Raw genomic sequence first — 12,129 nt, 5'->3', positions numbered from 1 at the left:
CTATCATCTCTCTATTTTGCCTATTCATGCTTTTGAGAAGTGAGCTTGCTCTTTTGTAGTTTTCGCCAAGATCATAGGATAGAGAACAAAAAGTGTCCTACTTATAATTCTGGCTCTCAATCATAGGAATATTTGCTGAAATCACGAATAATCTTCCCTAGTGTAGAATGAAATTTATGCTCACAGTGGACAGCTTTAGGGGAACTAGCTTCAACTGACTGGTTTGTTTCTTCTGGGATAACTAGGTCAGCCTAAAGCTGTGAAGGTACAGTGATGTTATGTTATTCTGTGAGCCTGTACAGCTACTCATCTATCTTACCCTTTTTCCAATACTTAAAAATGTAGTTTTTTTAAAAATGTGTTATTCTAAAATTCTCTGCTATTTTTTCATAACAGACATTGTGGACATTTAGGCTTGTATTTATACTTTTTAGCGCCGCGTTTGCGTCATTTTTTTACGCAAAAGCAGCGCAAACTTGCAAAATTCAATTGTATTTTGTAAGTTTGCGTCTCTTTTGCATCAAAAAGCGTCACAAATGCGGCACTAAAAAAGTATAAATAAGGGCCTTAGAGTTCTCTTGGTATTACCAGTAGAAAAACCAAACATGAGGCAACTGGGAAGCAATCAGAAAACAGCCACACTTCCATAGGAAACTACCACATTTTTTCAGAGCTGTGATATTGGGTGGTGCGAAGATATAAGAATGGTGAGAACTACATCTCGGCCATTTTTGGAAAAAGTTAATCCCCTGTATTAGAGTTTACAGACTCCAAGGCCCAGATGTAAGAGGGCCTAGTGCCATTCCAACACCACCTTGGAGGTTTTTTTTATGCTAATGTGGCATTGGAAGGCCAAAAATGCAGCACCATATTTACAAAGTGCTGCAATGCTTGCATTGCGCCACTTTATAACCCCTTGTGACACATTATGCTTGCGCCAGGCATAATGTATGCAAGGGGGACGTTCCTGCACTAGGAGGGCCTAAAAAATGGCACACAGAAATTTAAGAGATTTCTTCGCATCATTTTTATCAGCATTTTTATTGCCTGCTAAGAGAAGGCGTTAAAGGGAAGCTCCCATTGTTTACAATGGGCTTCTGGGTGCTTTGCAGGATTACTGTCAACATTTTTTATGCTAATCCTGCAATGCGCCGGACTAGCGTAAAAAAATATGATGCTAGTACTAGTGACTTAGAATCCTGGATCTTCAATGGGAGTCTTTATTCAGATCATAAAAATTGTAAAGCTCCAAGACTGTGGGGCATACCAGAGATAATATGTAGCAGTTATGGTCAAATGACTTTCCAGTCCAATGTAGTTACCCATTTTGGCTAACGTAATTTGAAAAGTTAAATAAAATAACAATTAGTTAATGCTGTCTCTAGATAGCCACTTAAACAAGCATTGGCAAAGCCAATATGTCGTGCCTATGGGTGAGATATAGGCTTTGGCAATCGAGTTGGGGTAGTTAATGTGGGGTTAGGTAGGGATGGGTAACAAGACTGTTAAGAAAAATCCCTATGAAGCAGCCAGCACTGGCTCCTTCATAGCCTTTTCAGTAGGAGGGGGAGAAGAAAAACAGGTGGGAGGGAGGGTGGTGGAGGGGAAAGGAAACAGGGAGGAGGAGAAGAAACATGGAGGGGGGAGAAGATATAGGATGAGGGCAGTTGGGGGATAAGAAGATATAGGATGTGGTGATGGGGAAGAAGAAACAGGATGGGGCTGGGAAGGGGGAGAAGAAACAGGATGGGGCGGGTGGTGGGAGAAGACAAAGGCAAAAGGGTGAGTGAGGGTAACAGGATGGGGGTGGGTGGGGGCGAAGAAACAGAGTTGGAGTGGTGGTAAACCTAAAAAGAAGTATTATGACGTGGCCAGTGTTGACCACATCATAACTTTTTTTTGTAAAAAAAGAAATAGTACCTGAGTTACAGTGCAAGCAGTGGATGGCCAGCGGAAGGACACTAATTAAAGTCAATTAACCTGTACTTGGTCCATGCACCACCAAAAGAAAAAAATGAAGTGACACATGGCAACCGCAGGGCAAAGAAGAGTGACAACACTGCAACTGAAGGGTAAGCAATGGGCAGTTCCAAGCCCATTGTAGAACACAAGAGTCTGGCAAGCAAGAGCGCATGCACTACGGCATGCTCATGCAGGCAAGACCTAAACATGATTTTTAGAAGATTTCTTATTGTAATTATGCTCTGGTACCTTGCATATAAGTAAAACAAAGACAGGCCCAGATTTACAGAGGAATCACACAATGCAAAGTTGCTGCACTGTGTTGCGTGAATGATGGAGAGAGCAGAACAGCACTATATCTACTAAGTTGTGGCCTGTTCTGGCCTCTCTTGGCACGGACGCACATTAAGCCATGCATAAAGGCAGAGACCCTTGTGCCATACTAATAGTGTGTCTCCATTTTGCTAAGCATAGTTGTTGTGCTGAAAAGGGTCCTTTCCTGTACAATATCTATGCGTTAAGGCATTTCCCTCTTTGTATATGTGCTGTAGAATGCTGCCCACTTCTAAAGAGATAAAACCATAAGAAATGAAAATATTTCTCCTCGTTAAGCCTGGCACAGGGGAAGCACAACATTTGGCACACATTCCTGTCTACAACTCTTTGTAGGGATTTTGGCAAAAGACACGGGTGGTGGCACTGGAATGCCTATGCACCACCCATGGAACGCATTGCACAGCTTTGCACTACTTTTGGTTGCAATCCAACACAAATCATGGTTTGCATTGTGTTGCGAATCTCATTCCAATATTTTGCATCTGGTTTGAGTTTAAAAGAGTAATCCAGACCAGATGCAAAGTCTTTTTAAATCTGTACCTCAAAGTTCAAGACTTTATTTAAGATTCCCATACTGAAGTCCCGGGCTCAAGTACTGTTCTGCTTGTCTAAGTCCTAATACAATCAGCAAACAAATATATTCAGAGACTGGCGCATTTTGTTCCAGTACAAAACTGTTGCTAAACATACTCAGGCTTGTCTATGATGTTTCCCAGAACAGTATATAAGTAGCTCAGAAAAGTTATATCTCGAGAAAGAATATGATCCATTTCATTTTTCACAGATAAAATGAGGACATACCACGTTCTGTTAAAACTAAAAAGCACTTTAGCAGAAATAAGACACAAGACAATGATTCATTTTTTAAAAACTCCAGTTTAATCTCGTGGCTGAGATTCAGGAATAAAACTGGGAGAACAAATTATAAGCATAAGGACAAGCAGCACAATGCTGGAAAAATAACATTTATTTAAGCATTGCAAGGAACTGCCGGTCAATAACTAGCATGCAAGACTGCCATTGGATGCTAAAGTAAAACCATCTACTGCCTTGCATTGTTTTGCATAACTCTAAAGGTGAAGCTTGAGACTTGTTTACAGGGAAATTAATGAGGGAAAGGGTGCAACAGTGATTTGCATAGAATTATACACAGACTTGAAGGAAACAGAGAACTTGCAGTCTCAACGACTATGGTTATAGCGACCAGATGACATGCTTTCCCCTCCTTTTCTTGGCTATACCATCATGTTTGACATTGCTAAACCTAGCAATGTGTGTTGGATCACACACATTTTATCTGGATTTGCTGGCTCTACATTCAAATTCGCCTTTGGTTCACCTAGCGATATATGTTGCTCTTCCCCACAACATTCCCAATGTGGGAGTGGGCTTTCACATTGGCCACCACCTGGCTATTACCTACAAGCACTATTTATACAATGTGTGGAGTCATCTTAAGACAGAGATGGCCACCTTTGTTTCAGGAAAGTGAAGGCCATGCCAATTTGTAGGATAACCACATAAGCTAAATGTAGCTATACTGAATTTAAATGGTAGTCATTTACATAATCTAGCTGTTCTAATCATCAGACGTGAAGATTGCAGTGTTGGACCCCCCTATCTCAGGGATTTCTTCAGAACCAGTGTAATCTTGTATTTTAGTCAAACTGGAGCAAAATCAATACAACAACTCCTACAATATATTAGCTCTTCAAGTCAAGAGCCAGAAACATGGTGTCAATATTGGCTCAGTGCCTTAAGTCTTTCTTGAATGGGACCTTTAATGCTGCAGTGCCAGCCAGCAGCATCTGGAGCACTGCCGGCCACATTAGATCCCCAGACGCATAAGGTTGCCTATAAAAGTACATAAAAAATAATAACAGGGAGTATCAACAAGTATGAACATGATAGCCCATGCCACAGACTATTGGAGTTAAAACAAATGTGCTGCAAACAAAGACATATCTCTGACAAACATCCGGCAAGTGAGTAACATGCATCAAATATTACGAAAATATACCATTAAAATGTGCTCACTACTTATTCGCCTCAGCATCCAGTTAAAATGGTCAGTTTCACCGCCTACTATTAACCTTATGCAACAGATATACAGTAATAGATATACATTTTATATTTATACATTTATATATATTTAAAACTTTATTTAACACAGTTCAGAGACATCCACATTTTTTGACACACACAACACTCTCATGTAATATTTTCCTTGGATTCTTTCACACTGTAGCAAAATGGCTGCTTCTCATCCTTTCAATGCAGTGGAATTAACATCTGTATCGTGGGGGAGGGGCCACTTATTAAATAACGCTCACGCATGCCTGCAACTCTAGCATAAACCAATATTTTCTTTTTAACTTAATCTTAATTATCACAGTAAAATGGCTGCAGTCCATGGCACCTCTTTTTTTTAAGTATGCTTTGCTGACAGTGCACACCCGTTTGACTATGCTTTTGAAGAAAGTGGAAGGAAAGAGTTAAAACTGCTAATTAACCTCCAGTATGATTACACATTCCTGCTGGTGAGATGACCCTGCTTTGTGAAGACTACCTGCCATTGGTGTCTCAGTTTAATTAGCATAGCTCGCCAGCGCATGTAAACAGGACCCACATCAGGCTCCAGGAGAGGAATGAAAAATGTGTTCCGATAATGTACTTAAGTTCAACCATGTATTATATTGGGCAGACATGCTATTTCTGAAGGAAGTTGAGAGATTATAACATAGGAGAGAGTTTAGAGCAAAGTATCAACATTTGAGAAAACAAGCAATTGTAAAAAAAAAACTTTGGATTTTACAGAGGACACTTGGCCACATATTTATCAAGGTTTTCAGTCTCCCTTGCACAATGCAATGGTACCCATGGGTGAGGCAAAACCTAAAGGAGATTTATCAAGCCACGCAAGGCTACCTTGTGTGGCCCTGCGTGGCTTGATAAATCTAGCGTAAAGCAAGGCAGTGCAAATCGCTGCCTTGCGTTACACTGCGTCTGGGAGGTGAGCCATAGGATGGAGCAAGGGTGTTCTCACGCATTCACCCATGCATTATGAAATATTCCCAAATTTATGAACACTGGTAGAACTGGGAATGCATCAGAATTGCACGCCTCCCCATTAGATGCTCAACAAGGACAAATATCTTTATGGACTCTCTAATATGGATTGTGATCAACTGCACTCATGCAGTGTTTTGGCAGCTCTTCAGTGGTTTTGTAGACAGGCAGAATCCTGGGGTACTCTTGCAGAGCACTGCAGTGCTAACAACTTGTAACACATTGAGAAGACCCTCCTGTTTTAAGACCTGTTTATCAGTTAAGTCTATACTAGTCCAATCTCCGCCAACCAAACTGAGATTTGATATTTGGTAAGTATTATAAAAATGTATGTAACGATTTTAAGGTTCCATTCCATAGGTAAAAAAAAAAATACTTTCTCAATTGAAAGTGACATGATTTGTTGTTTACTCTATGGGATCTGAATATTTCAGAGTTAAATGTGAATAGGAATTTAGCACTAGGAGCACCTTTCGGATCAAGGACGGCCCCTCCGCTATGGCGGAGGAGCGTCGCCCGCTGCTGAAAGGCAGTAGAAAAATAAAATGATAACACATCTATTGTATTATTATTTTTTTCGCATCCTCCTCATAGGGCAGCGTGGGGCGGGGTGATCCTCATCAACAGGGGGAAGAGGAGTAGTGTGCACTCTAAGTGCGCATGTCGGTTTGGCTGACAAATAAATCTGCAATCATATTTAGCCATTTTAAGTTGAAAAAATATGAAAGATGTTACTTATAAAAAAAAAGAAAGCATTTATTATTGATATAAAATAAATGAAAAGTGTGGAAATATTTAGCACCAAAACTGAAAGAAATAGTGTGATAACAGCTAAGTGCTTTTCAGAATTGGAAATGATTGATATGGCTTCACCTCCTGCACTGCCTGCACCCCAAGGGGAGGTTTGGAATTGACACTGATGCAAACTGTCCAAATGCAATAACAACAATATGCCGCAGAAGTTGACCACGTCTTAACTTCTCCATCAAATATTCCTATGGGGAATCTTCACACTGTGAAATTCCCCCCAATGGGGTGGAGATCACTTCTTCTGGACGTTGAATAGCACTAATGAAGGTAGCAAGAGAAAGCAGTGCTACTTACAAACGAACAACAGGCCTTTGATAATTTAAGGGCAAATGCCCATGCATTTTCTAAATTATTTAAAATGGAATACTTTATGCACTATATACACCAAATAACTAATAAACATTGAGAATTAGTAGTACTAAAACTATGTCAAAGTGACAGAGGGCCTGAATTTAGATATTGGCAGAGCGGTTACTCCCTCACAACAGTGACGGATATCTCGTCCACTAAAACCTAAGTCCCATTATATCCAATGGGATTTAGATTTTGGCGTGCGGGATATCGCTCACCGTTGAGACAGAGTAACCCCTCCGCCAATAACTAAATCAGGCCCGAGTTTGCTACACAAATCCCTAATCTGTTAGCAGATTAAACCATATTAATCTTTTTGTTTTGCATGCAGAAAAAACTATGTTTGAACATCTCTGCATAGCTAAAGACAATTGTTCTTTTTAAGTATTGGTACTTGCTTTAAATTATGAACAGTGAGTTAAATATTAGATTTACAGTTAAAGGTATGTAATATTTTACCTAGGTAGACGGGAAGTGATCTCACTTCCAGGCCTTCTGCCTGCTCGGACAATTGCATAGGTACAAAATAATTTCCTATTTTATGTGGATGTTACAGTTGATCATTCAAGAGTCACACATCTGTCTTTCTTTGCATACCCCATGATTTACAATCTTACAATCTCTACACGTTCTCCTTGAAAATCGTGTAAAAATAAATTCAGTAACACAAGGGAGTGACTGGGCAAGGGCAGCAGGCCTTGTATACTAAAATTCATATCTTGGGCATGATGTTTCTTTGGGGACCCCTAACTTTTACATGTTAATATTCAGAAGGATCCTGGCACTTCTATCATCTGCTGTCTACTTATTAATGAGTTAAGAAGAAAAAAGAGAGAGAGAGGAACAATCTCCTTTCAGTTGAAGACCACAATTATAAGTTTGACACTTAGCTCAATAAGGCTACATTATTCATCTTGGGTTGGGGAGATTTTAACCCAAGATGAATAAAGTAGTCAGTTGTGTCATTTCCCAACTAGGCAAAAAGTGGATTTGTGGCATCGATTGCTATTTGATGCAAATACGTTCTGGTTGATCATGCCCTTGGTGTGTGCTCTGCTGTATCCATTACAATGTTGTTGACTTTAAGCTAAATCACATTTTCAGAAAATTTGAAACACAATTTTTGGTGCACTGACTTTCATGACCAGCTAGAATCACTCTAATGCCATACTCCAGTGTCATGTTGTAGTCATGTCACCTGCAACTTTTTAGTTTGTGTCCAGCAACTTGAGATGGTTGGTTTTGCACAAAGTAAATCACGTAGTTATGTGTAAACAAGCATATGTCTATGCAATTTATAAACCAGAAGCGTCAACTTTAGGTTATGTTTACTGAATGGCACTCAGGCCAGCAAAGTTTTCCTTACACATGGCATCAAATGTATGGCCACATCTGGCATAATTCCAAAAGTTAGTACTCAGAAACTAAAGAGGATCGGTCAGTCAGTAGCTGGAATGTCTGTACAGAGAATACTTGAATGAAGGGTTTGCTCTATACCCTAACATCATTCTTGCAATGTCAAACATGCATAGCAAATAGCTGCCAGTTCCGGAGCAGAAGGTCCTATAGTTCAGGGGTCAGAAGATATAATGCAGTAGTTAGAAACATGACTGTCTCAAACTCACGTTTAGGAACAAAACTGACCATAATATCCCTGCCCAGTCGAGTCCCATGGCTTGATGGTGGCCATGCGGTCTTCTTGTATTTTACCCTGCGTTAGCACTACTGTGTGTTTTGTGGCTCGGTATCCAGGAGGAGTGTGTACATGAGGTGCCCATGGGATCCAAGCTGGTCACCAAAACACATGCATGCAACCAATGTCTAGATGTGAAATGGTAGTCTCATTAGAGAACAGTGGTTAAAGAGATAAAAAGTAAATTTGGTAGAAGGGAGCACAAGGGATGAAACAAAGAGAAGATGAGTGACAAAGGCCGAAGACACGAAGTAGGGGATGTGAGCATTCTGTCAAATGCAGTCATGTCATCTACCACTTGATTTATTGAAATCGCAGCCACTGCTTGTTGCCTGTACATCACGGGGTCACCGTACAACATCCAATAAACTTCCTAACTCTCTCTTTCACATGCAGTTCGATAGAGAACAACCTGTACGGTAACATGGTCGCTTCTAACATCCATCCCTACCACTTGCAGTCTACATTTGCTTAAAATACGTCTACTTACATAGGCATTGCTGTGCAACGATTGTGTGGCATTATTAACACAAAACTCTAAAGGGAAAAAACAAGGTATAAACTATCTTATTTGTTTCTCTTTATCTGAGTTGCTGTTCCGGGCTCTGACCTTAAGTGCAAGCTGTACATAGCGCTCCCTGAGCTCCAAAGCATGGTACCCTAGAGGACACCAGGCTTCAGCTGAATGGCAGCATGAATTTGGTCTCTGCAGAATGTAATCCTAATTCTATTGTTCATTTAACATTTTTTTTATGGAGGCTCCACTGTACCTTGTGGATGGATGGCAATTGAGGAAGTTACATCGGCTCTTTGGAACAGCACACAAAAAAGAAACCTACAGCTGAATTTCTCCGCGATACAGAAAGCACAATTAAAAATACAGGACAACAGAGGCAAACATAAAGAAACAGAAGATTTTTTTCTTTTTGCATAGAAATGTTACTGCATAATACTGCCTTTGGCAATTTAGCTGACTTCGGTTGTCCGACGCTGCTAATCTATCTGCCGGCTACTCCGACTATCCAGGATGACTGACCGCCTCTGAGGCTGGTAGAAGCAGCTGGTAGATGTTTCTAGTCTTTGGCCACTTTTTGGGATGGTCATTTTATTTCTGAGGGTAACACCATCTGGAGTCCGGGGGAGGCCAGACAGCTCTCCGCAAACCGGATCTTGGGAATTGGTGTGAGATGGGCTTTTGATGGGAGAGAGCAGTGTCCTGGAGTCCAGCAAAGATGGGTGCTCCATGAAGGGGAAGGGAGGACTGAACAAAATCAGGCTTTGAGGCCTTCCCGGCCTTGATCTGTAGGAAGGCTTGGAAAACCCTGATGGTCTTTCCATTTTGGAAGAAAGCGAGACTTCGCCTGGAGTCTCGCCATCGGAAGTGCGCTTTCGCCTTAATACTGGGGCATCCAAACTTGTACTCTGGTCATAAAGGGATGGGTCTGGAGAAAGATTGGATGAAGGATTTGGGGAAGAAGAGTCAACAGCAGTTGGGTCATTGTTTTCTTTTTCTGCCTGAGTTTTTTTCTCAGTCCATGGGCAATTAGGAGAATCCTGGTGGCTCCTGGAAACATTGCAAGTCTGCCTGGAGTCTGTCTGGCTGATTATCTCTCGGTCCAAGGCAGGAGCTATGGAATCGATATTCTGTGTCTGCAATGGCTGTGGAATCTGTGTGTACTGGAGTTTGGGAGGTATGACAGGCACTGCTTTAGCCTGGCACATCTTAATCATAAAGGAGGTCCTTACTGCTGAGACGCTCACTGGTGCAGAGTTACGACGGCCAGCAGCTGTATGGCTAATTGCTATGTAATCCAGTTCTTCTGTGTCAAACTGGGTTCTCCATAAGTCCACTTTGTTTTGGTCTGTTGCTTTGCAGCTTAATTGTGGAAGCAGGCTTGTTGGCGTTACAGCATTTGATTTATTTATCTCAGTGTGAATGCCTTCAGGCTGGTTTTCCACATTCAAAAAATCATCTCCGGAAAGAAGTGATTCCAAATTGAATGAGGAGGGCCTTGCTTTATGGGACGCTTCTTCATTAGCAGGTGTCTGCAGATGTTCTTTGGGTGGGATTTCTTGGTTTAGAATTGGTCCAGTTTTGGGGCTATGAGGCTCACAAACCTCTTTAAGTTCATTTGGTGTTGGGAAACTATCCACTGGCTTCAAGTGCAAAGGAGACTGTACAGGCTTCAGGTTTGAAAGTTCTTCCTCTGTAACCTTTGGGTCTGTAGGAGGCAAAAGAATATTACAAGCTTCTTCAGTTTTCATGCATCCAGTAGAAGCATCGTTGATATGGGAAGATGACAGCTCCTCGTACTTGGGTGGCTTCCCAGAATTGTTCACTTGGGTGCTTTGCCCTGAGTTCTGAGGTGCGGTATGCAATGTTATATCTTCTCCCCCAACTCCTATTTTTTCAGGAAGCCGTTCAGTTTCTCGTGCATGAGCCTTTTTTACAGTCCAGCGACTCACAAGACTGTCTTTACTATCCAAGGAAAGACTGCGACTGAATTCTGGCCTCTTGCTGAACTCTATTGGTGCACCAGTTTTGTTTGGCAGAAACTCTTGCACCTCTCTTTCTTGGATGTCTTTCAGTTTAGGGGAGTGAAGGGGACTGGTAACCCACTGGTGTTCTTCCCAAGGCTCTACCAAATCAAATGTCCGAACAGCATCTGCCCAAGTCAAGTGTTCGTCCTTACCCAAAGACTTCGGAGTTTTGCTGACTGCACTTGGTTTCTGCCGCTGATTTTCTTCTCTACTTGAAGGTAAGTGCAGGTCTTTGACTTCTCGGGTTCCCCTGGAGCGGATCTTTAGAAGGTCCTTCTTCATTTGGCCCCAAGTCCCTGCCAAAATTGAATTATTTGTTTTTGAGGTACTGGGCTGCTGGGTGGCAGAGCTCCGGCTTAAGCCAGCCTGTTCTGAATTTCTCCTTGTTGGGGTTGGAGGTAGTTCTTCTGAAGTGTTGTCTAATGGCTGAAGTTTTGCATGTAGACTTCCATCTTGACCCAGGGGACTGCTGCTCTGGGCATCAATGGCAGTTTGTAGACTCTTTGATGATGCTGTCTCAAAAGAAGGATCTTCCAGTTTCACAGGGCTTGTATTGCAATTTTTATGAACATTGTTTCCTGGTTCATTTACTTGGTGAATACCTGTGTTGACTTCTTTGGTCAAAACACCTTCATAAGTCAGAATTCTTGTATCCACAATGCCTTCTTTTGTCACTGTAGGGTCACTTTCCAATCTAAGAGCTGTGTTTAATACAGAAGAAGTGCCCATTTCTGAACTAGGTGATTGAGCTTGGACGACATTTAAGACTTTGTCAGCGATGAGAAGTTCCTCCTCTGGTTCAATAATCTTCAGTTCTTGCTGTATCTCTGGCCACGTTATTTCCACCAAGGTTTGATTAAGGTCATCCCTCACCTGTAAAACATAAAGAAGTTAAGTATTAAACACTCATCTTTATACAAGCAAGCATGTGTCTGAGTTTAAATAGACAAGTATTGTTGACATTTGTGTTAAACTCTTCCAACATATTTTGTTGACATTTTGTGGGTTCCTTGAAAATACATATATCTGTGACTCATAAAAAGCAAGCTTAGAAATAAAACAACAACTCGCTATACAAGATGGGGTAAACCAATGGAGCATAAGGGCAAGAACAGGGTGAGAGGATGCAGAGGAGAGAAGAGGCCAGCTTCTAGTTGAAGGGTATGAATGTTGTGATGCGTGGAGGAGAAAAGTGCCATACGGAGGTGGATGGCAAAGCATGCATTTGACTTGTTTGCTGGTGGTCCCAAGGAAAGAGGCAAGGTAAGAGGCATGCTCTTGTCATGTAAAGTGGGTGCAGGTGGTGAAGGAGGGGATCTCTCTAGTCCCTTAATGATTACAAGAGAGAGGATATAGTCTATTGGTTT

At 41.5% G+C, this 12,129-nt stretch overlaps 1 protein-coding gene across 1 annotated transcript in view; it reads right to left on the bottom strand.

Moving 5' to 3' along the window:
• Positions 1-3,154: 3,154 nt before the first annotated feature.
• The window catches only part of ARHGAP31 (Rho GTPase activating protein 31), a 411,862-nt gene continuing 402,887 nt past the window's right edge, over positions 3,155-12,129 (bottom strand). The window contains exon 12 of the mRNA XM_069202778.1: positions 3,155-11,635. Coding sequence (XP_069058879.1) covers positions 9,215-11,635 — 2,421 coding nt within the window. The 3' untranslated portion in view covers positions 3,155-9,214. The remainder of the gene's footprint in view (positions 11,636-12,129) is intronic.

The sequence above is a fragment of the Pleurodeles waltl genome, chromosome 8, assembly GCF_031143425.1.
Source record: "Pleurodeles waltl isolate 20211129_DDA chromosome 8, aPleWal1.hap1.20221129, whole genome shotgun sequence".
Classification (NCBI taxonomy): domain Eukaryota; kingdom Metazoa; phylum Chordata; class Amphibia; order Caudata; family Salamandridae; genus Pleurodeles; species Pleurodeles waltl.
The sequence above is the reverse complement of the archived record's forward strand: the minus strand, read 5'-3'. Positions and strand labels throughout refer to the sequence as shown.